This window comes from Chlamydotis macqueenii, chromosome 21 (assembly GCF_036417535.1).
Source record: "Chlamydotis macqueenii isolate bChlMac1 chromosome 21, bChlMac1.mat, whole genome shotgun sequence".
Taxonomy (NCBI): Eukaryota; Metazoa; Chordata; class Aves; order Otidiformes; family Otididae; genus Chlamydotis; species Chlamydotis macqueenii.
The window spans coordinates 797742-821454 of record NC_141576.1 but is presented as its reverse complement, the minus strand read 5'-3'; the positions used below and the strand labels follow the sequence as shown (position 1 = coordinate 821454).

Genomic DNA, 23713 nt, shown 5'->3' with positions numbered 1-23713 from the left:
ATTTCAACGTTGGAGACTCGGTGCTAACATTACTAATACTTCTAAATGTTTCTTTGCAAACATGCAGTCTTTAAAAGACCTGCTTATGCCATGGGAGGAAGGGGAAATGGCTGTCCTACCTCGCTGTCCAGGCAGCCTGCAGAAAGAGGGAGCTGTAAGGTGACCTCCCTGGTTTCGTGTCCCTCCTGTCTCTGCTTCGATACACCAAACCCATCAGCGGGGGAGGAGGGTGCCAAACCTTCCCGTGGAGGGGAATGAGGCTGGTAGAGCGTGTTGTGGGATGCAGTGCTGGTTAATTAAAATGCAGTGCTTTCAGCAGCTTCTTGCATCTTCCGTGTTTTCTGGCTTCCTCTTCCACACCTTGCTGAGTTTTTTTCTTTTTAGTTTTTTCCCCTTGCCTCGTGTCCTGTTTTCATCTTCCGTGGCTTCCTGCGCCCTGTCAGCACTGTCTTGTGTTTCCCCTGTTTTAAACCCTGTGGGTATTGAAAGGCAGGTACGCCTGCGGGTGCTGGCACCTGTCTTAACCCCACTTCTTTGGGGTGCAGCACCTGCCCTCTTTCTGGAGTGATGCTGAAGGTGCAGCTTCATACCACAGCACCGGGTGAGCACGAGCAAGCTCCCGTTATCACTGGGAATGGAGAGCTCAGTGTCCTTCTCCTGCTCTTGTCACGTCTTCTGTTCAAGGTGCTTTGTGGGTGCTTTTTTTTTTTTTTTTTCCCCTGCCACCTCTCCAGGTGGGTTCCTAAACTCAAACTGTTTGTATTTTTTGGTTGTTGTTTGTTTTTTGGGGTTTTGTTTTTTTTAAAAATATCCATGTCTGGTGACTGCCAGCGCATAGGCTCAGAGTAAGTAATTTCACTACCCTTGGCCAATACTTTGGGACTTCTGAAAAATTTATTTTGCTAGGACTAACTAATAATATCACTTTCTCCTTAGTTTTGTTGTGATTGTAGTGGTTTAATAGTATCCATCTCTTCTTAGTTTCATTGCAGTTGAATTTGATGATGTAATTTTAGTGAAAACCAAGGCATGAAGGAATTGATGACAGGTCTAAACCAAAAGAATTGTTGGCGACAGTGAGCGATGGTCTACTCATTCTGTTGCACTTGTCATGTTTAAAAGCAACACGCTGAAAGTCTTGCTTGAACACACTTAGGAGCTACGGGAAAAAGTTGAAGTGACTGCACTGGTTTAGCACTCCCGAAGATTGCTTTTGAAATAGTAACTTCCATGCACCTTCTGAATTTAACCAGATCCTCCTGTGTGTTAGCAGGGTGCTTTGAACTGCCTGCTGAGGTGGGAGAGGGAAGGAAGAGCCTGTGAAATAGAGCAGCCAGCTTTGCTGGTGGAGGGAGGTGGGCTCCCAAGTGCTGAGCGCAGTGATGAATGTACAGCATGAGAAATAAATAGCTAATTGTGTAAAGCAGGCCTTCTCAACTGGCACGTAGGCTTTCATTAAGAAAAATTGTGCTGTCAACTCTTCCCCAAAACACACCATTTGCAGTTTTACGTAATGGTGGTGTTTAAATGGAATTCAGTTATAAAATGTCAAGAAACTTTCTGGTATGTCGAAAGGATCCAGTAACTTACAAGTGGCACACTGCTGGTGGGGAGACCTGGGACGATAATACACGGCAGCAGAGTTCTAGCTGTATTTGTATTTCTTACAGTTTTAGGATGGGTTGTAGAACTTGTCATAGCCACAAAGTATTTGTAAAAAATATTGCAAGAAACTAGGCTAGAGTCAATAACTTACTAGAGGAAAATTATTTTGTTGATCATCCTTGATACTACTACCATTCCTAGGATTTCCTCCTCATCCTTTCTGGGTTTCCTCGTTCCTCCTCTTTTCCCCACGGGCAACAGTGACAGCTGCACGCATGCTGGTTTGTGCATTCTCTCTTGCTCCAGTTTCACGTTCTTTACCTTTGCCCAAACTGTTTACTCTTTCCTTGTGTCGTCCCCTCAGCCCCCAGGCTGCTTCTGGGGCTACACGCGTCCTTCGTGGTGAGGGATCCGGAGCACCTTTGCCTGGCTAGCGTGCCAGCTGAGTGCTGGCATCCAGTGGAACGTTACTGGGAAAACCGCGCTGGAGAGCTGGACCTGGTTATCTTAGCCACCCTCTATTGGTATTTAGAAATCTGCTTTTGTTGCCAAGAGATTTACAACTGTAATCGTCCAAATATTTCTAGAAAACAGTCCAAAAGCTGTTGGGTTTGCTTATATTGCTACTTGTTTACTGATTGAAAATGCCAGGAACCAAGTTTAACTGTGAGAATTAGCATGCCAGTCCTTCAGATGTTTGGAGCAGGGATAATTCTTTGTGTTGAATTCTGCCAAATTGAATTATCGGTTTTGTCTGCGTCCAGAGGTCAGCAAGCAAGGGAATGTGAGACTTGAGGGGGACTTCTTACCTCCACCACAGCCCAGGACCTGGCAGAGCCAAATGGATACATGGGAAATAACAAATATGTAAAAAATATAAATCGCTTTGATAAAATCTAGAGGTCTTGGCTTTCATTTTTGTCTATGTCTTTGTATATCATCTTTAGAAAAGTGAGTTGTTGAAGGAGGAGCTTTTGCCAAGGGGAGGCGTTTCAGAAAAGCCAGTAGGGCTGAGAGACACAGCTCCAAAGGAAGGGCAGCGGGGCCGGTGCTTTTGCTTCGGGTATTGATGTAATGGCTGCCGAGTGCTCTGAAATAAGGCACGTGTTGGTTGTTTCCCTTGCGAGGAGGGCTGCTGCGTGGGCTAATGCTGCATTACACCGAAGACTGGAGGGCTTCGGGTAACCTGCGCTCGCTGTGGCGGTATGGGGGCCACGTCTGAGCTGCGTGCGCTCGGTGCCACCGCTTAAGCAGCGGTGTGGTGAGTGGCAGCGTGGTTAACTCGACGCCTTCCTGTTCCATTTTAGTAGCTAGTAATTACACCGTGATCTTAGCCGTTTGTTTTACACGGAAACACCTATTTGTAATGTTTAAACACCTTTTACCTTTCTTGTGAGGTAGTTAAGAAGATGACCAGCCCTAAGTTATTACTTTGTAATAATGGGTTTATAAAACTTGTGTTTGTGATTTTTATAGGCTTATTCTTTATATTTATTTCCTGTCTAGAACTGTCTGCAAATCAGCAGTTGATCAACACCCATTCAGCCATTTCTGTGTTCTCCAATTATACGTTATATTGATAAACTGGTAGTCAAATGGTCTACAGATCTAAGTTCACCTCCTGGATCACAGAAGATTTAAGAACCAGTTAAAGAAAGAAAGGAAAAAAAAAAAAAAGGAGGAGGGGGGATGTTTGGAGAGTGAGGGTTGAGTGTAGACTCAGTGTGTGATTTGCTGTTGTGTGCTTTAAAGTTTTATGGCCCATGTTGCATCCCTTGGGAGGATAAAGTGCAAGGAGCATGAACAAACCTATAAAATTGCGAAGGGTTTATGTGGTATAATTAATATGGAACTTTCCATGAACTTTATAATAGTTGTACTTCCTTAATTTTACACGAGTTCCTGGTTTGCTAATAAGTAATCTTGACGATGGCTAATGGAACTTAAATTCTGGATTTTCATCCTGAATTATAACCAGATATGTTGTAGGCTGCTATATTTTAGTATAGAGCTTCCTTATTGTAGTTTTCAGAATTGGCTGTGCATGCCTTTGGAAGCATTTTTGAGCTGTGGCCAGCTTTGTACTAAAAAAAACCCCTGTCGATACAGCTTTACTGGCAAATCCTCCTTGTGCAAGTGCAGCTTTGCTTGCAAAAGCACTTTTTATTGACACTGGATGGGTTTGCAGATCACAATGTCATAAGTCGCACCCATCGCAAAAATAATACGGGGAAGAAAGTTCTTGTACAAATCTGGCCTGGATTGGCACAGTAAAATCAAATAATCATTGTGAAATTGCAGCTCCTTTTTTTAACTACAGAGGGAATTTTAGTTCTAAATAAAAGTAAAATATTCCCTCTGGAGCGTGCTGGCTGCTCTGTGAGTTGGGTGTGGGTGCTGAGCAGCTTTGAGCCGTATTCCTCTGACTTTATCAGAAGACTCTGGTAGGTGAGGAGGTGTGTCAGGTTGACTAGAAGTGACAGATTTGATTCAAACCAAAGGACAATCACTGTTTTGTTTGTTTTTTTTTTTCTCCACCTCCCTAAAGATGTATGTGTTTCAGTTGGAAGGATTGTGATTAGTTGTGAGGGGCGTGCGTGGCAAAGCGGTAGTTTGTTTGGAGGCGTGCGACCTCGTGGTAGCCACTCTGTAGGTGGGGATGACAGATTCTGTGTGGCGCTTGGGGATCTACTGATGGCAGGTGCTTCGTGGGGGCAGCTGAGTCACTGAGCAGAGACCCGGGGGTGACCAAGGTGTGCCAGCACTGTGAGTGCAGCTGGGAGAGCAGCCCTCCTCTTCTGTGCCTGGCTTCCCTCTTTCGTCTGCACAGACTTTCCTCCGTTTGGGAATCCGTCAGGAATGCTTCCAGCCGATTCGGAAACAAGTTTTAAAGTGAGTGTGTGTGTATCGTTTGCAGTGAGGCGCTGCCTTGTTCTCAGTCGTCGCAGCCGATTGGTCAACTTTGTCCTTTTCCAAGGTCAAACGTGTTTTAGATGGCACTGAATTTGGGATTCAGGTCCCGTAACGTGATTATTGTGTGTCATTCTGACCACAGGGCCAGAGGACTCTTGAACAAAAAGCCTGTCAGATCGGGTCAGGTGGCAGTTGTTGTTTTCCATGTTGTGGATTTTTTTGGAATGAAGAAATGTCGTCGCTAAAGGCAGAAAAGGGAAGCATTCATGAACTGTAGTCACATTACAGGGTGAAGAAAATGACCTTCCATCGCTCTAATGACCCAAAAGTATGAGATGCGAACAACTGGAGTTGGAACGTTTAGAATCAGCAAGTTCTGATAACTTCTACCAAAACATTTTTAAGGGATCCGTTATCCATAGGCACTTTTTGGATTAATAATACTTACAATTGATGACAGTGGAGGAAAGTTAATAAAACGAGCTGAATAATTAGAGGTCTGCCAGCCCTGCAAAATAATGGAGTGAATGATAGAGGACTTGACTGATACGGAGGTAAAGGAAAGTAATACAATTAACGTCAATTAAAATGTACCCATGGAAAATAAGCTGATGAGATGTAACTGGGGATGTAGTTTGGCTGATAAAAGCAATAATGTGTGCTGTAAAATACTTTGCTGTCTTAATGAATTGAATGTAGTGCAACACAATATTTTGAACGAGAAATGAAAACAGTATAAAATTAATGTAAGGAACGTTAAGCAGGTACCAGCTAAATGGGATGGTGCATCCGAAAATACAGGTGGGAACGGCGTGGGGCGGCCGTCACAGTGAGGCCCTGCCCAGCTCCGGTCTTTGCCCCAAGCAAATTGGTGTCTGTGGATAACCCCAAGCGTCACAACATGCGTGTTTGTCACGCTTTGAGTGGCCAGGGGTGGTGGGAATCGACAAAGGTGATGGTCACACGCGCAGAACATTGACTGGGAGAAAGATGTGGCCAAAAAGCCCTGTAGAGTAATGGTCTGAGATATTCAATTAACTCTAGAAATCCTGGAATGGTACACAAAGAAATCATTGAGAGCGCCTTCTTCCCGATTGCTTTATCAGGTCAGCAAAGATCAATACTGCCCGGCAGCTCATTTGTCCAGGGAGAAGTACGAAGCTGGCAGCCCCGTTGATTTAGTCTAATGCAGTCGTACAGTAAAGTTCCCCGTAACTCAGCGCACAGGACTCATAAATTATAGAGCAGCTCACGTTTATCATACACATCGCTGCTTATCTTGTAAACTCATCTGCTGGGCTTGCACGAGTGGTTGATTTAACAGCATGTATGTTGTTGAACTTGACACATCCAAGAGTATAATCAAGCTTTAAAAATACTGGGGGTATCTCGCTGCTCGTTTGCGCTCTTCACGTGCTTTCTACAGTGATTGTGGAACGGGTTCTCTCTGGTTTGCTGCAGGTCATGGGAAATTTCTGTATTGTGCAATTGCAGAGGAGTTCTGTCATGATGCTGGCTTATGTTTAATGACATAAAATGATTAGATGTGTAAAAGGAAAAATTTAATATCCTTTTTCTGGCCACTTCCAAATGGGAGATGACTGTAAATTAATTTTGTAGGGTGAAATACCAGTGAGTAAGTGCACTTCTCGTGTACTGCTGCCCAGTATCTGTCATGTGAAGCGCGAGAATAGTGGAAGAAGGCAGAGACTGGGGGGTTTTAGAAGGAGAGCCAGTAAAACTCCTGTGCTGCAGCTGGGATGTCTTATCCTGCTACTCCCGTTCTCTTCGCTGTGGGACTGATTTGGTCCATAAACATGCCGTTCGTGAACGCTCTGATTCTTTTGGTGGTGTTAGAGGGGTGACCGACATAATCAAGTTAATGCTTCTGGGACTTCTGCAGGCTGGTGTTGGACTTAGGGTTTCTTGGGGTCTCTTTGTTTTTTTAAGGGGAATTGATGCACCATCTACATTTTAGCAACAAAGAATAATAATTTTGTATTCTTCAGTATTTCTGCTTTTGAGACCCCCCAGGTATGGTGAGGTAGGAAGATTTCCATCCCTCTACCTCACTCTCATGTTGAGGAACTACATTCACTTCCTGAGCTGTCCATGGAAGGAAAAGTAACCTGTTTGTAATCAGGTACAGTGCATTTTAGTTTTAAATGAACTAATAGACCTTGAGTTGCATTTCTGCTGCAGGTTGACAAAATTATAGCAGGTACTGGACTCTGTGCTTATTTACTTGCAAATCCTATTGAGTGTGAACTTCATTTACGACTTTCCTGGCAGCTCATACCACTGTGGTTGCAGCTTCTATAATGTTTTGTCACTATTGCTTGTAAAACTTGTCACTGAGGGAAATAATAAGCAAAAATAGGCACAGGTAAGCACGCACAGAGGCTCCTCGTGTACAAATCCATCAAAGCTCTTCTCAAACTTTGCAACTGCAAGGAACTGAACTGTATTTATATTTCTGAAATAAAGGTGCAATTTCAACAGAAAGCCATATTCTTCTTTGCAATGATAAGTTGCCTGCTCTTTGACAAGTGAACCGAGGGGTTTCCGAGTCTTGTTGTACCTAGGGTCTCCTAGTGGAAAGCACCCATCTCCTGTGTATAAATCACGTCTCCTCTTCTTTCTAGATGATCATGGGAACAGCAATGGCAGTCATGTAAAAATCTTTTTACCGAAGAAGCTGCTTGAATGTCTACCAAAATGTTCAAGTTTACCGAAAGAGAGGCACCGCTGGAACACTAATGAGGTAGTTAAATCTCTTACTTACGTGTAACATACCAGCTTACTTGATGCTTATGGATTATTTTTTGAGAGCATGCCATGTAAGTTACAGAATATGAATTCCCTGGATCTGAGCCTGTTGTTTAAATAATGAAAATCCTGCTACATGGTGAAAGTGAGCTTTAAACTAGACTTGAAGGCAAGTGTGGATGCTGACTGCTGGTAGAGCAGGAGTCTGTTGCTCACGTGTGTATGTATCACTTGTCTCAAAGAGTCAAATCTTGTGTCACCTTACTGACATGTTTCAAAATTGTTTAAAATCTAATAGATGTTTTGGTACCATGTTCAATAAAATGTTATCTTACTATACGTAAGGTCTTCCGAAAAAAAAAAAAAAACAGTGCATGTTCTTCCCTGTCAAACAGGGTCCTGAGAAATAACTAGCTTACTTCTCTCAGAAATCCTGTTAAGAACAGGGGACGCAAAGATTCGGGCCTTTTATACTGGAATCCAGTTGCTCTGAATGTGCCGCTTTGTGTATTTCCTGCTAACGCATCATGGTTGGGTTTGTTGGAATGAAACAGAAGTATTTAAAATGCTGGTGTCTGGTGGTCCAAAGTGAAGCTGAAGAACAATCCAAATAGGTCTACGATCCCTTGCCTTTATTCCTGCTGGGCAGCAAGGCTGGAAGCTGCACAGCAGCACCAACAGTATAGTTTTAGTTTTTAGTAGCGCTGTCTTACAGTGCCTTTGCCGTATTTGTGGGAATCATTTAATGATAGAAGCAGTCCCTTTGAGAAATTACTGTAAACTCCAGTTGGTGCCTCCTGTCGCAAGCTAACTGTTCTTGTCCCTCTAATCAATCATGTGTAACATCTACACATGTTTACAAAAACTGTCCTCGGGAGTTTAACGAGTGCAAGTGGCAAGCTGAGCACAGAATCAAACATGGATCAGTCCATGTGGATGCTTGCAGAGCGCAGAATCTCAAATATGGATCACGTCGTGTGTATTTTTCAAAGTGGGAGTCCTTCACCCTCCCTCCTTCTTTTGTCTGGAAGTTAAACTCAAGTATCTATTTTTAACGTACCAAGTACTGCGACAGAATTAATCGGGTCTTTTGGGAGGTTGCTGGCATTGACTCTTCTGTGTAGATGTTTTTGTGTTGGGTTATTTGAATTGAACTGTACATTTCAGAAAACGTGGGTTGCAATTTATTCTGTGGTAGCGTTGATACTGATGGGAATGGGGCACGGAGTAATAGCTGTTCTGGTGGCTCTACAAGATGTTTTGACAAAGACGGTTAAGGAAAAAAACCCTCTGGACAAGTTTGTGGCAGAACAATGCCGCTGCTTGTCACTGGAAGCAGCCCCGGATTGGTCACTTTCCTGTAGTGTTTCTCTTGTCCCCAGTTTAGAGTCTGGTGTGTGCATTTACACGCACAGGCTTTCACTTTTCTTCTTGAGCAGCGTTTGGTGCGTGCAGCCTCCCAGGGTACAGAATGTGGCGCATACGGCTGGACGTGTTTGCTATTCATAAGCATGATGCGAATGGGAGAGTGTACGTGCTTGCGAGGTGTGTTAGGCTAGAAGACAGATTCAGAAGCGTAGCCTTCCTTCTGAAGGAGCTGTCAGCATTCTGGAGAGGGGGACAGTGAGCGGTTCTGGTCATGCTCGCTAGCGTGTTGCTGGGGTGGGTTGGTCTCATACCTGAGTTCCGGACGGATTGTTTGCTAATAATCACAAATCATCAGCTGGTGTGTTAAAAACCAAAACCAACCCACTTCTGTCCTTTTGAATGTCAAGTTTGTCACACTCATTTGTATCTCTTTCCTCCAGAATCTGTCCCTGGCTGCCATGTAGCAGGGATGGGGAGCTGGTTCTGTACGTGCGTTGTTACCGGTGCTGTCTCTGCCGGCGTATGGGCTGTGTTGGTTGTAGTTTCCCTACTGCATTGTTTAAAAGGAAATGCTTTTCTTGTGGCCAGAGATTTTTGGCCTCCTTAGCTGAGAGAAAAAGAAAAAGGCAGAATCTTATACCTGGATGAAATCTTGGAAAATTTGTGTTAATTACGGGGGAGGAGGAAGCTTAGCTTACAGATTTTCTTTCCCTCTCTGCCCCTAACCTGGAAGTTGAATTCTGTTCACTGTTATCAAACTTGGATTTTTCTTAGGGTATAATGAAACATACCTTGAAATAAAGTGCAAATGTATTTTCAGCTTCTGGGGCTGGTAGGCAGCATAAAGGGCGCATGTTGTGCGCTGGCGTGTAGGCTCGCTCTGCTGATGAGTCCCTTGCATCTGCAAACGAGACGCTGCTGACGCTGAAGGCGGAGGTCAGGGAGCAGCTGGGGTTTGTTCTTTCCTCTACCAGGGCATAGCCATGGGAACGCCGCAAATAACTTTTTCTAAGCGCTTTCATCTGCAGATTGAGGATAATGGTCATATGTTGCTCTGGATTGGGTAACTGGGATGGAAGAAACAATATCCTTTGAGAGCTGAACAGGTTGTGGTGGTTGACTTTACACTTAGTAAAATAATGCTATGAGCAACGAGAAATGGAGCATTTAAAAATGCTTAGAACACGTTATCGAGATGTTTGCTTTCTGTCAGATCGTGCAGATTTAACTGAAATGTTTGATGGAAATATATTTCCATATCAAGATGTCATCTCATCTTAAATCAAGTTTATAATGGTTTTATATTTCCTAGTGAAGGAAGTGTTCCTTCTAAGTCAGTTTTTTTTAACCAGCAATACAAAATCGTAAGTTTAGCCAAGCAATTTAATTACAGTTTTACATTTTTGAGGTGCCTGTGAACGTGTGTGTGTGCTCATTTCTCTTGCTCCGGGGGAGGATAGAAAGGGAATTTTCATACGGTTTCTCACATTAGGACATATCAGTTAATTGCCAGAAAATTCTGCAACGCTCTGTGCGTGCGAGGGAGTTCTTGCTCTTGGGTTTTGGTTGTCGTTCATTTTGAACCGTTCTAGTGTTTATGTAATACAGATCTGGTTCTGGTTTTAGAGAGCAGATGGAGTAAAGACTTCCCATAGCATGGTGCTGCTTGTAGTGTGCTTGGTGTGCTTGTGGTGCACCCTGGACACGGATCTTGGGAGTGCTGGGTCTTGGGTCCCTTCCACGGGGAGCGGGGCCGATGCTCCCAAAGTGCCGCCGTGCAGAGCAGGCGTCTGCGGGTCCCTCCAGGCGCTGGGCTGAGCTCATGCTTTGCCTGTGACTGTCGGCGCTCCCCTTGTGCCTCGGCCCCGAACAGAGGTGGCAGAGGTCGCTGCCTCCCTTCTGGCAGTGAGAGACATCGTCTGCAGGAAACGCATCCTGTGTCTTTCTGTCAAGTGACCAGGTTAACTGGGGACCAGGAGCTTCCCAGGCTGCTGCGCTCTGCGCGGTGCAGGTGGGCGCAGGGGCGTCAGAGTAACCTTGTCTCTGCACGGCGCTTGCCAAAAGCGGGATTGCAGCTTTGAGCAGAGATGCCTTTCATTAATGGAGCTGGCAGCCGCGGTCATTAATCATCCCTGTAAACACTTAATGACACAGTACCAGAAAGAAAAACCAGTTAAACATCAGAAATGTAAAAAGCTACCTAGGGCTTTTGTTTCTGACAGTATTCTATATTTACATTCTCTGTTGGGAGAAGCCTAGATTTTCCACGGTAAAAAAAAAAAACCCACAGTAGTAATTGCTTTGTGTGCTTAGGCTTTTCTTGAGGGGCAAGGCAGAAATGCCCCATTTTCCAATGTGGTGTCTAGCATCAACTTTTTACAAATTTCAGGCTTAAATATTGCTTGGTAGTGTGCAAATAAGTGCAGTTACAAAACTGTGTTTGAGCATTATTTAGCATAGGAAGAAATTCTTTGACAGTGCTGCCGTGGGGACTTTGAGTCGCGTGCTCGCTGACATCTCTGATGTGGTCTTGCATATTTGCTTGCTTGCACCACGGTGACATTCTCCACTTCCGCTGACATACAGTTATTTCCCATCTTTTCTCTGAAGCGCAGAGAAGATCTTGAAGGTTTGGAGAATTGCCTGAGGGACGTAAGGGACACAGACTCTTCTGGGAAGTGAGTCTCGAGCGTTTGGGCTGGCTATTATGCTATGAAACGCTAGCAAGGAGTAGGTGAAAGCCGTTGGTCCTCTGCCACCTGCTACGCCAGTTCCCCCTCAGCCCCCCGGCAGACAAGTGTCAGACAGCCAGTGACCAGCACAGCTCCTGTCATCACAAGTTTGCTCATCAAAATGCCACTCCAGGTAAAGATGGAGCAGTGCGACACGCTACTGCTGTGCCTTTAGGATTGGCTCTTGTGTCTGCAAACTTAAAACGCCGGTTTGTTTTAGGGCTGCCCTGGACAGGAGGGTGTATTGTAACCCTTTGCGGTGTTACTGGACCAGTTCATACCCTATTTACCAAAGCAGCGTAATGTGTTAGGAATTCCTGGGGCTGAGCGAGCGTATGGCATCAGCTCTTGTCATCACCAGGCAGAATGAGGAAGGGGTGTCCGTCCGGGTCAGGACTTCCCCTCTGCGATATGCCATCACGGTGGCAAAACTCTCTGGAGAAGCAACAGTGCTCATTATGGTTTCCTAAGGACTGTAAACTTATTCAGTGTATTTTGTTTAATGTTTTCCATTAAGCTCAAGTTAATTCAGTTGTGTTTTGTTTAAGCACAGTTTCCTGAAGCCAGAGGCTGACCATTGTCGTGAGAGCTCTGCGGTGGCAGAGCACTTAGAAACCTGGAATGTCCTCATGGTCTGCATCAGCTCTGTGATCTCTCAAGAGCAATGAGAATATTTAATTGTGACTAATTGCCTGCTGCCCACGTGATCATGGAGTATAAAAGATTATGGTGGTATTTGCAAATGCTATTATCAGAAATTTTGTTGTGCCTGATGATCCTGAGCTGGAGGAGTAGCAGGGAAGCAGTTGCAGTCTGGCTTGTGCACGCTTCCTGCGTAGCGTCTCCTCCTGCCACCGTTGGTCTGGCACGTGGGGTTGCCTCTAGGTTTGTGCTGAGTTGGGGGCTGAAACAAGTTAAGGGCAGGCTTTGTGAATGAAAGGAAGTGCCTAGCAGAGGGCAGAATGTTTGGCGAGTGCCGGAACAGCCAGGGCTTCTGTAAAATCCAGAACATCAGTGTTGATCCGTGTCCCTTGTTTCAGTGGTGGTAGTCTTCTGCTAGCTGTTGCAGCTGGGAGAGGCGTGTGCCCCTGAGTTTGTCACTAGCTAGTTGGGTGCTTGCTCTGCCAGCCCTTGGTGCTCTCCAAAGCGCGTCCATCCTCTCGGCCAAGAACAGAAATGTAAGAAAACCCACTTTCTTTCAAGGAGAGGAAACAGCTCTGAAAGCGCAATCAGAAGGCAGTAACGTTTACACCCCGACAGGAGCAGAGTCAGGAGTAAGCTGTTTGTACACCTGACTGGTGCTGTCTAGCACGTGTGGGCGGCTTTTCTTGCTGCGTGTGTGATTGATTTGCGGCTGATCGGTGAACGAGACGGAAATTTCTCTTTAACAGAAGCACTTCATTATGGGTTTATTTTTGTGAAATTAATGAAATTCTGTGCTTTGCTTAATGTACAAAGCAGAAAATCTGCTACTGGCTTTGCTTTTGCAGTTTCTCAGTCATGTTTACATAATTAGTAAATGTTGTGAGCAGGCTCGGTGATTTAGCAGAATTGAAAGGTTACTGTTCCTGGCAACGTTAAACAAAAGCAGGAATACCTGCTATGCTGTTCATGCTGTCATAGAGAGAGGTTCCTCATCTTCCTCTTAGGAAAATCTTAACTTTTTCCCTTCCCTTTTGGTAATGGTAGGGCCAGTGTTGTAACTGTGTAAGGATGAGTCTTTAAAAATGGCTGAATCTGCAGTTCTGTGCAGTTTGTGTGTCGGAGTCCTGGGACCAGACTGAATCCTGTAAAGCACCGCAAACAGGTGAAATGTGTTGTTTTGGATAATGCACTGCCCTCCTGGCTTTTTTTTCCAAGTGAATTCAACAGAATGAATTAAATTAACTTTTTTACACTTAATGATAGCTAAAGAAAAAAAATGACTTCATAATTAGTTTTAGCATATTAGACACGAAGTGCAAAATGCTGATGGTATTTGGCTCACTAGCTTTTTGACATTAGTAACCTATCAAAATATGTCTAACTGTCTTTACAAATTGTGAAACTTTCTGTCAATTAGTTTGGAGTGGAATCGGTCCAGTTTGCTTTTGAGCGCTCACGTACAGGCGTGACGGTGAGTGCCCTCCTGCTCCTGCATGTGGAGCTGCAGCTGCTTGTGTTTGTGGCTTCGGGAAGCGCAGGTACGGGTTTGTGTGCTGCACCGGGTGACGGCAGACGAGAACAGCTCTTGCGTACAAGGACAACCTCCCAGCAATCCTCGGTGGCTATTTCAGATGGAAGGGACTCTGTTTTTTTGCGGCACCAGGCACCTCCAGGTCCCTCTGCAAAAAGCGTGTCGTGCAGATAATAGTTTGGCCGCAATAAACGCGTGTCCAGATGTGCACTCTTCTCTGTAAGAGTGGACTCTGAATCCTTTATCTATCATATGCTTAACACGATTTGGAAAAAAGTTATCGTAGATTGCTCTGGGAATGCAGGAAAACAAGGTGGAACGTTATTTCCTCCAGCTCTTTAAAATGGTGCGCTTTTCCTGACCTGCATCGTTTGTGAGGCCCATCCATTTTAACGGTACGTGGTATCAAAAGAGAATGTGGACTCCACTGCAGGGGGAATAAAAAGTTGGAGTTGCAGTTATGTGAACCCCTCAAACGTGGGGGAATCGCCAGAGTGCGTTAATTTAATTACTGTTTAGCTGCTTATCTACGGGAACACCAGCAGCAGTGGCAGGTAGCACTGCATCGCGTATTTGGGTGTCTCGCTGGTATGTCATGCGAGTTATACTTTGTGCTGCTTTTTACAAGGAAAATGTTACAACAAAGTCAATTTACAAAGTCAATTTCGGTGTATCTGTGCAGGGACTGGCATATACAAACACAAATGAATTGGTTCACTTGTCAAATGAATGGAAACCGAGGATATTACATTTTGTAAGTGATTGAAATCCTGTCTTCTGTCTCGTGTTTGCTACTTCCAAGGGTGACTGTTTCGTTTTGAAAAGAAAAATCAGGGGATTTAGATGAAAAACTAGATATGAAGGAAAAATTAGTGCCAGTAAAAGCAAAGATTTTATGCAGGGTAGTACTTTAGAAAAAGGTCTGAGAGTGAAACCAATTTGTTTGCTACAAAAGTGATCATTGAGGGGAACAGAGTGTACCTGGGGGAAGAGTGGAGAAATCTGTTGCAATAGGGGACAAATTTTTTAAAAAAAAAGTGTCTGTGTCCCCCCTTTGGAATTGTTGTTTACAGACATGGCTGTGGATCGTAAAAACAGGAGCAGGGAGCAATCTGCTGGCCGTAGACAGCAGGCTGGAGCTGTCAACGTGCTGGTTAGGCGTTGGGCTTGGCGGGTCTGCCGCGCGCTTAACTCCAGCCGGTTGCCATCCCGTGGGCAAATGCACTTGCTGTTGGTTAAATCTCATCTTTGTGCAAACTTTGTATTACCTGAGAAGTTGGGCAGGGTCCTCAGGCTCGTGCTGGGGGCTGCTGCTCCCATGGCACGGGCCCGCAGCGGGGCAGCCGTGTCCACCTCCCCGTCTCTCACCTTTGAGGAATTCCTGAGGTATGGGGTTTCCTGATCGTGTAGTTCCCGTTAATACCTTCCGGACTTCGTTAGCTGCCGAGTCACTGCAAAGGCGCCTTTGTTGTCCAGTTGCTTCTAAGTCACTTGGTTTCCAAGGTCGTCTTACAAACCTGTATGGAAATGGTGATTGAAGGGCCCAGGCTCAGCACACGGGTGACATAGCAGCGGAAAAGCTGACTTTTTGGTTCAGTTCACAAAAACTTGAATTGATAAATGCTGGAAATAATGGCAAGAACTTAGTTTTAACTCCAGCATGCGGCAGTAACTTTAGCAGGAGAGTTTGCCAGGTGCTGCTGCTGAGGGGGGCGTTAAAAATACAGACTGTCCTGCGTTCTGTGGTGGGCTCTTGGCTGCGATAACGCATCAAGCAGGAGCGATGCAGAAAGCAGTGTGTCTTCTGGAAAAACGTGCAGGCAAATCAGATCATAGCACTACACTTCAACTTTGGATATGGCGATCTTCTGTCATTGGTGGCTTCTTGGCTTTACGAAGACACGGTTCTGCGGGGTGGGTTTGTTTCTTGGCTTCCCGCAGGAAGCTGTTTTGGTCCAGACGAAGGCCTTGCCAGGCAGGGGAGGGGCTCGGAAGTGAAAGTGGTGTACTGCCCTTGGTGGGTGTCTTTCTCCTGAAGTTGTCTCATGTAAATATTATGCTCTCTGCATAAATTTAGTAGAGATAATTGGCTGCATCTTGCTTGGAAGTGGGTACCAAAGGTTTTTTTTTTTTTTTTATACCTTCTGTGTAATTGGAATTCCAGGAGGAGAGGCCTTTGTCGTGGTAACCACATCTGAATTACGTTTTATTGTAGCATTAAACTGGCAGGTTATGATGTGAGGAGTTCAGTGTGCGTGTGTCAATAATTGCTCTATTTCCACGGTTACAATGAACAAAACAAACTCTTGAAAAAGAGCGTGTGATACCCTGAAAACAGACAATCTGAAAATTGTACGAACAGCCATTTCTGTTTTTCCTAAGCGTAGTCTCCCGAGCCAGGCTCACCCGAGCCAGGGTGAGCAGTCAGCGCTGTAGCGGGACTGCGCTCTGTGCATTGCAGCTCCAGCGCTGGGGCCAGGCTGCTTTTTATCCTCAGCTCTGAAAACATGTTTTGTTTAGTGAGAAACCAGTGCACCAATATAAAAATGCAAAGACTTGTAGAAGCCATTCTACAGGGAGGTTTAAAAATAATTATAAAACTTTTTAAAAGCTGTTAGAAGTAGGAGCGGATCTGCATAGGCAGGGTGGTCGCGGCCGCGGCCGCAGGAGGGTCCGCGGCAGCAGGCACCGCGTGCCTCGGCGTGCCCAGGTGGGAGCAGGACCGGAGGGCACTGCCGGGTGCTGTGTGGGAATTGCGAGAGCTTTGATGTGATTCCATGGAAGGTACTAGTTTTACTCACTGAAGCTCCTTTGTTTTGCAGAGATCTTGATGCAGACGTCCTTTTGGATTTCTTTTTAATAATGTGTGACCCTTCACCTTTGATCCCTTGACCTGCATTACTTTGGTAACCATTTCATTTTTTAATTTCATTTCATTTTTAATTTTGGTGTGCAAGCTGTAACATTTCACCATTTTAAACTGTAGCGTTCTTTGACCTCCCCAAATGTCTCTCTCTTTTTTTTTTCTCTGAAGATATGTAATGTTGGCTTTTCTTGAATAAAAAATATCAGTTGCTAAAAAAAAAAAAATAAAGAATGTCATTTTCATTGGTTTTTGCTTCTTCTAAGTTTAACTGTGTGTATGTTTCTTGTAGAGTACATTATTTTCCCTGTGTTCTCCCAGTACTTCATATAATTTATTTTGGTATTTCTGTACATCTTTGGTTTTAATTTGCATTTCTCTACAGTTCTTTTGGTCAGTAAAACGTACACTGTTTGGTGTTTCCCACCTCCCCACCCCTCCCTGGTCACATTTTGATAGCTCAAAGTAATCGTGGGAGCATTTAAGATACTCTTATGAGTAATAAATACTCTTTACTGTTAACGTTTTGTTCCCTGTCCTGAAGATAACTTTCCCGAACCATCAGCATAAAACCGATAGCTATTTTAATAAAAGATTAGGCTTTAGACCAAAGTGAAAATCTCAATCGAAATGCGATTTACATTTATTTTTACATTATCATTGAAGCTGAAAGGAACATTATCAATGCTTTGAGCTGTGCTTAAAGCGTGGATGTGCTTAAAGAAGCAGCGTTGTGCGTACGTGGGATAGTAAACCCCCAAAGTTTAGTAGCTCTTTCGTCCCACCTTTCTATTGAAAGGATACAAGCGTATAAGACACAGATTTTGTCCAGATTCTATTTTTAGCTTGTAAATGATTGTATGAAATCCACTGAGCACAGCCCACTGAAGCACAGATTATTTTTTAAGTGTCTCATTATTTTATTCTCTAACATTTAATGCTGAAGTTTTAATTGCACACAGATGAAGCTGCTAAATGAGCACTGAAATGGATTTAGGTCTTCTCTGAGCCTTGTTGGTGCTTATAAAACTTTATATCGTTCATTAGAACTACAGATTAAAATTGTAGTGAGCTGTTCGCATATCACAAGTCTGCTCCACTGACCTCACCTGGCCGCTGCCCGTTTCCAGCCTCTTTTGGAGGAGTCTGAAGCCCGCCTGAAATCCCTCCTGCTGGTGTTTTCCCTGGAGAAACGAAGGCTGCAGCAAGCTCTGCTGCAGTGTTTATTGGGGTGCTGCTGAGCCTGAGCTGCCTTGTTTGCCCGTGAGTCCTCTGCAAGGCTTGGTGGGTTGAGCCCCAGCATATTTTACCCCAGAGCACTGGGGATGCACCGTCATCACCAGTCTGTTTCAGGAAGCGTCTTCTATTTTTAATTATCATCCACGCCTGAGAAAATGGTATTTCCAGCGTTAATCTTCGTGCTTAAACAGGAAGATCTATTTTTAAACTGCCCTTCATTGTGTTTGCAGAGTCGCCTGTTAAAGTAACGTGGCGGTCAAAAACAGTATTCACAGAGGTCTGCTGACCAGTGTCTCTTCCGTGTTCATGTGCGTGTTTCTCTCTGACGCAGTGGTTAGGAGCCAAGATGGACAATCCCAGCCTACATCAGCGCTTGAGGCGTTCAGGTGTTGTTTTCCTTTTCCCCTGCTGTTCCACATTTTAGCTGTAACATGTTTTGTACGCCTAGAGTCATCCACTCTGGTATACAAGTCTGCCGCTCCTACATCGAGCATGTTTTGGATAGCTGGGATCTGGCTTTTACTCTAGTTTTAATGCTGCCTGTCAGCCTGAGAAGTATGATCCTCCAAAATAATCTCAAGCTATTTTTTCCAGTCTTCAGAACAGCGTTTTTAAAACTCGGTGGAAAAAATATTTATTTTGCCCAAGAAAACTCTTTGTAGACTATTTTTCTCCTCCTTCTAACACACATTTTATATCAGCAGCAGTTAGACGTGAATGCCTTGACTTTCTAGGAAAGCCTTTTTAAAAACCCCTTTATTTAGACATCTAGAAACCAAAGGGAATCTCCCTCCTCTCTGCAGAGGGCTGGCTTTCAGCTGCCTCCTGGTAGAACAAATAGCGAGGGGGGGGAAAAGTGATGGAATAAAATTGTCTGGTGTTGGGCATTGCAGTCAATAATATAGAAACATATGAGGTTAAATGGCTAGAATTTCTTCTTTCAGGAGATATTTTGTCATGTCCAGCCTGCCTTCTTTTCATAAGGTAAGCGCTCTTAGTGATGGAAATAGTTGGGTACATCTCACAAGATGTTCGGGTGACACAGGATGATGCGTGCTGTCTTTTTCATGATCTTTCCAGGTACTCTGCTAGATACAGATGGTTATCCACAGAAATCAGTGTAATGCATACGGATTATGCCTGCTTAGCTATCGCATGGCCTTCCAGGATGCTAGAGCTGCTGAGAAGGTAGGAGGTAGAGCCCTTGGAAAGGGAGGACAGGAATTGCTCTCGGTTTCCCATGTAAACAACAGTAAATATTAATAAGGAAAGCTGCTTCGTTAAGATGGCAATAGCATTACCTGAGCTTAGAAGTCAGTCTTCAGGTTTCTGCTGCAGTGTTGCTGGATGACAGTAGGTTATATCGGCAACAATTGCCCATTTCATTGCAAGAGATGGTGGAACTTAATTCCACTGAGCTTCTTTTTTACTGAGCAGGAACTAAAATATATGTTTTCTTCAAATACTTAATCAAAGAACTACATAAATGCTGCACAATGTTGGCAGAGCACAACATTTGTCTATTAAAATATTAAGAGAATACTCTATTGATAGAGATTTGTTCCTGCTTACGAGGTTTTTCTGTTACTCAAAGCCAGCATATTGGTAGCATCCTCTGCTGAAACAAGCCTTAATTTTGAAATTCTTGCAATATCTTCTACTGCTGGATGCTTTTATATGCTAACCTTAACATCAGGCTGAATGGCTGAAATGAAACACTTGGCACACTTACTTTAATGATTTAGAACACTGTGTGTTGTGCAGTCCAGGTAACGCGGCTGGGGTAGGGTTAACCTCATTGCTGTATTCCACCCAACAGACACACTGTGTGTCAGTCACCCACGTGGGCTGGTCACTTCATAAATACACATAGGCAACAGACGTTGCTCGCTCCTGTCTGGACTACTTTGAAAAACAGATGTATCAGGCAGCACAAGCAAACATTGGGTTTTTTCCTGTTAATAACAAAACTCATCCAAACATGCAGGATGAAAAAGTGTGCAGGACAGGTTCCCCCCTGCCCCTCAAGTCTGTATCTGGAACACAGATTTCTGTACAGAATCTGTGTGTAGGCAGTGAACTTAACAAATGGGCAGCCGTCCCCTGCTGAAGTACTCTAGGGTTGGTGGCTTCTAGGCGAGAATCCTGTTCCTCTCATGCTTGGCAGGGAAGGGGACTCTCACTTCTCAGAGGAAAGCCCGAGTGCCGCTCCAGCCGCGTGGGCAGTTGCACCCCGCTGTCGGGGCAGCGGCCACGGGAGGACCAGTGCTCTGGCAGTCGGCTTCTTGCGGAGTTTCTCCTCTGGGGTTGGGGCTGAATTTCCCAGGCTTCACGCTCTGCTTGCTGCTCTGCATATACATTGTTCTGCAAAGTCCTTAAATAATTCATTATTGCTATTACTTTCATCTTTAAATTCTCAAAATGCTTTAAGGTCTTTGAGCGGTGAAGGGGTAAGCCAGTGACGTTGGGCAGCCTTCCACAGCTTGGGCTTGTGCTTCTGCTTTTACTCCGCGTACGGAAGTAGAGCTCCTGTAGCAATCAAACCCCTGCACTTGCCTTTCCGTTTGTGCTAGAGCTAGGGTCCTCCGTCTTTCTTTCGCTCTTAGCTGCAGACCTCCAGTGAGAAAACGTGTGGTGATAAAAATGTGTTTTTATTTCTCCTTCAGGTTTGACTTGTCTGCTTTTCAGCTCTTCTTGACATTGGAAATCCCAGTTTGTGTTTATTTTCTCTGGATTCCTTCCCACAAGACAGAAGTGAATTCAGCACGGATTGTTGGGGAGAGCCTTGGCTGGGAATAAGGATAATTGCAGTCTCTGGCTGTGCCACACATTTACTGATGATTTCTTTTAAGTTATTCACCTGCACTGTATCTGTTTCCTCAGCTGTAAAATATGGGTAATTACCTCCTTTGTAAAATGTTATGGGGTCTGCTGGTAATTATATGAATTAAGTGCTAATTACAGTGATTATTACTTGGACCTAGTCTAGATCTGGGTGATGTTCCTATTGTGATGAACGTATGAAACAAATACTACAACTTGCCTTTCTCCGTTTTTTTTTTTTTTGCGAGGGACGTGAAAGGGGAAGGTGCCGTGGCACTCGAATGTAAATTCCTGGTGAGCAGCATTACTGCTTTTTCACCCAGATCAGTCTATTAACTTCTGTCTTCCTTGCTCCTCGTGCGTTAGCAGGGCAGTAGGCTGATGAGAGGCTAAGAAGTTACGAATCTGGTAGTTGGCTGAATACAGAGGTTTGTGCTTTGGCATTCACTTTGTCTCTTGGAGACGCGCAGAAGGAGGACTGGGAACAGTACTCTTTGGGATACTCTTTGGGTTGGTGCCAGTCTCGCAGCCTCGTGGCCTCGGTTCCACTGGAAGATCTGACCTTGATGCGAGGAAAGGTGTCCTTCCAGCTGTTGAGATTATTTTCCTCCTGTAAAAGACTACAGGTTGCAAGATTTTATTCTCCAACACTTCAGTTGCCTTTCTCTTCTCCATTTGTTTAGAAAGCGTTTACTTTGTAGCTGGGAATAGCTCTACTACCCACTCAGCAAGGCTGGGTAGTGGAGGAAGAATTGATATTCTTCAAGGTAGAAATGGAGTGTTCTCATCCAGAAAATACTGCCCGGATGATGCTGTGGTTTCTGGCAGTAGTGAGTAATGTTAGCAGATACAACTGTTAGCAATGGAGGCTCTTACCCAGGACCAGCCTTCCCCGGGCACACGTTTCGTGGTGCAGTAACAACACAAATCGTGTTCTTGGTTCGTCTTTCCTGCTGTGTTCTGCCACGTCTGCTCGCTCTGCCTTTCTGGGTTCTGCTGGCTGGATTTCAGCCCTCACCTCCACACGCCCGCTTGCCATCAGCCTCCGCCTTGCTTTGCGCTGGGAGAGCAGCCGTAGATCTCGTAGTGTGTTTGAAATTCGGTAGCAAGCTAGAGGTGAGACACTGAGCAGCTCTTCCTTTCTCATAGCTTCGTGATTGCAGCGAGCTTTTAATTCTCAAGAAGAGAGTTTAGTTGCTGTCCAGCAACGGAAAGGCAATTTTTAATTGCAGTTTTGCACCTGAATTTTTCAAACTAGATGCTCGTCTCTGACAGCTTCTTTCTGATTGGTTCTACATGTCCTGCGGGGCCAGCAGCTTCGCGCTCCTGGGGCTCTCCGTCTGCCCCCGGCCAGCCTCCTCAACCTGGGCAAACAGGCACTGCCTGCTTTTGTGGTTCTGCCCTTGAACTTCATAAACAACCTGGGTTTTGGTGATGGAGCACCCGTGTGCTCCAGGGACAGGTAGCAGTGTGCGGTTCCAGACAAGTGAAAACAGCCATTACCACGTAATAAGTGTACGGAAAGAACTTGCCTTGGGAGGTGGAGGAAATAGCATCCCTCCCGCGATTGCTCTTACCTCGCGTACAAACCAGCTGTTAGTTGTTCCTGTGTGTGTCTGCACTTCACCTCATGTTCATACGCTAGGTTTTTAAAAAAATCCTGTTGGTTTGGGAAGCAGAAAACTTGGTTCCTTCCTACAGAAGCATCATCTATTAAGATTAATTAATTTGCTGTGAGACGCTTCGAAAGTGAATCACACCATATAAATGGCTTATTGCACCTTGCGCGCAAGTGAGTTGATCTGTGTGCACTCTGCAAGTCTTGTATGGTGAGGCACGTTAAATTACTACATAAACTAAAGGATAATCACTCATTCAGATCCCAGATTTATTCAGCTCTAATTTTACAGTGTTCTTGCAGAAAGTGGGAAGGTGTATGACAGCTATGGGATTTCTGTATCTCTCTGTATCACTCTGAATATTCTGTATCACTCCAAATGTCATAAATCAGCAGTGTAAGTAACGGGAGCTTTTTTTTTTAACTTAAATGTTTAGTAACATAATCGTTATAAAGTCTCTCAAATCTCCCTTCTCTTAGAAATTAGTTGAACTGTCTGGGTTTCATCACTGTGCCAAAGTGTTTCATAAAACCACTGTTGCATATGATAAAAATGCTTTCAAGTATCTGAATTAAAGTGTATCATCACCACGAAAACCAAAGTTTTAAAGCATGATTCCAAAATAACTGGCTGCTAAATGGAGATTTCTGGTTAGAGAGCCAGTTGTTAAACAGTAACGTGCCCCGTTTGGGTAGCGATTGCAAGTCCCAGTGACGTGGTCAAGGTGGCAGTTTTATTTGTCAGTGGTTATTACAGGTTACCGCAGGAAAATGCGCTGTAACCATTTATTTATTTATTAAATTACCTGCTGTTGCTTGAATCACTGAGCTATAGACCAACACATTGGATGGTTTCCCACCGTGCCCACGAACAGAGGAGCGCAGCAGTGCTGGCAGTGCTGCTGGCTGCAGCCCCCATGTTTGCCCAATCCCCGCTGGCTGGACTGGCCTGGACTGGGCTGGTGGCCGTGCTGCCTCACGACCCTGGCCCTGCTCAGCAGCCGGGGACGCAGCGCGTGCTGGCAGGACAGCCTGGCACGCTCAGAGCTGCTGGCAAAGACGGCTTGTGCTTCATGTCGCTGCCAGCATCACGGGAGGAGGAGGAGGAGGATTTCCTTCGCTTGCCCCATTTCTAGCTGCCCCCGTCTCTGTATGGACGCAGAATCCCCACAGGAGGGTGCTGTGAAGGCATTTAATGTGCAGATTTTGCAGGGAAGATTGGAGTTTTGAGGAAACAGCAATTACAGGAAAGCCAAAGCTGTGTTGTTCCAGCAAGGACAGCGCATGAATTGTCCCCTGGGAGCGACACAGGGAGAGGTCCGCCCTTGGTGCTTGGCTGCAGCATCCTTGCTGCCCGCGCAGGTGGGTCCCACGTGGAGGTGTTGGGGTGCGAGTGACGATAGCAGGAAAGCTGACGCTCTCGGGCTCCGCAGGGTCAAGCGAGCAGGAGCCGGCACAGCGTCCCAGGGCTGGCACCGTGCCTCCCACTCACGGTGGGTACCTGCCCCTTCAACAGCGAGTGACACCCCTGTCCAGCGGGTCGCGTGGCTTCCCACCAACGAGCCTGGGAGCCACTCATCTGCTTTCCTGTCTGTGTATAGAATATT

At 45.1% G+C, this 23713-nt stretch overlaps 1 protein-coding gene and 1 long non-coding RNA gene across 3 annotated transcripts in view; both read left to right on the top strand.

The window, feature by feature from the left end:
• CAMTA1 (calmodulin binding transcription activator 1) overlaps nt 1-23713 on the top strand; it is a 289818-nt gene that overhangs the window by 20041 nt on the left and 246064 nt on the right. Inside the window, exon 4 of the mRNA XM_086764761.1 lies at nt 7164-7282. Within this exon, the coding sequence (XP_086620887.1) occupies nt 7164-7282 (119 nt within the window). The remainder of the gene's footprint in view (nt 1-7163; nt 7283-23713) is intronic.
• Nucleotides 18051-20697, top strand: LOC147598138 (uncharacterized). 2 transcript variants are annotated; one of them, XR_015260880.1, is made up of 3 exons: nt 18051-18649; nt 18746-18853; nt 20332-20697. It is a non-coding gene; the product is annotated as an uncharacterized LOC147598138 (long non-coding RNA). The 2 variants fall into 2 exon arrangements; XR_015260879.1 differs by having other exon boundaries at nt 18051-18853.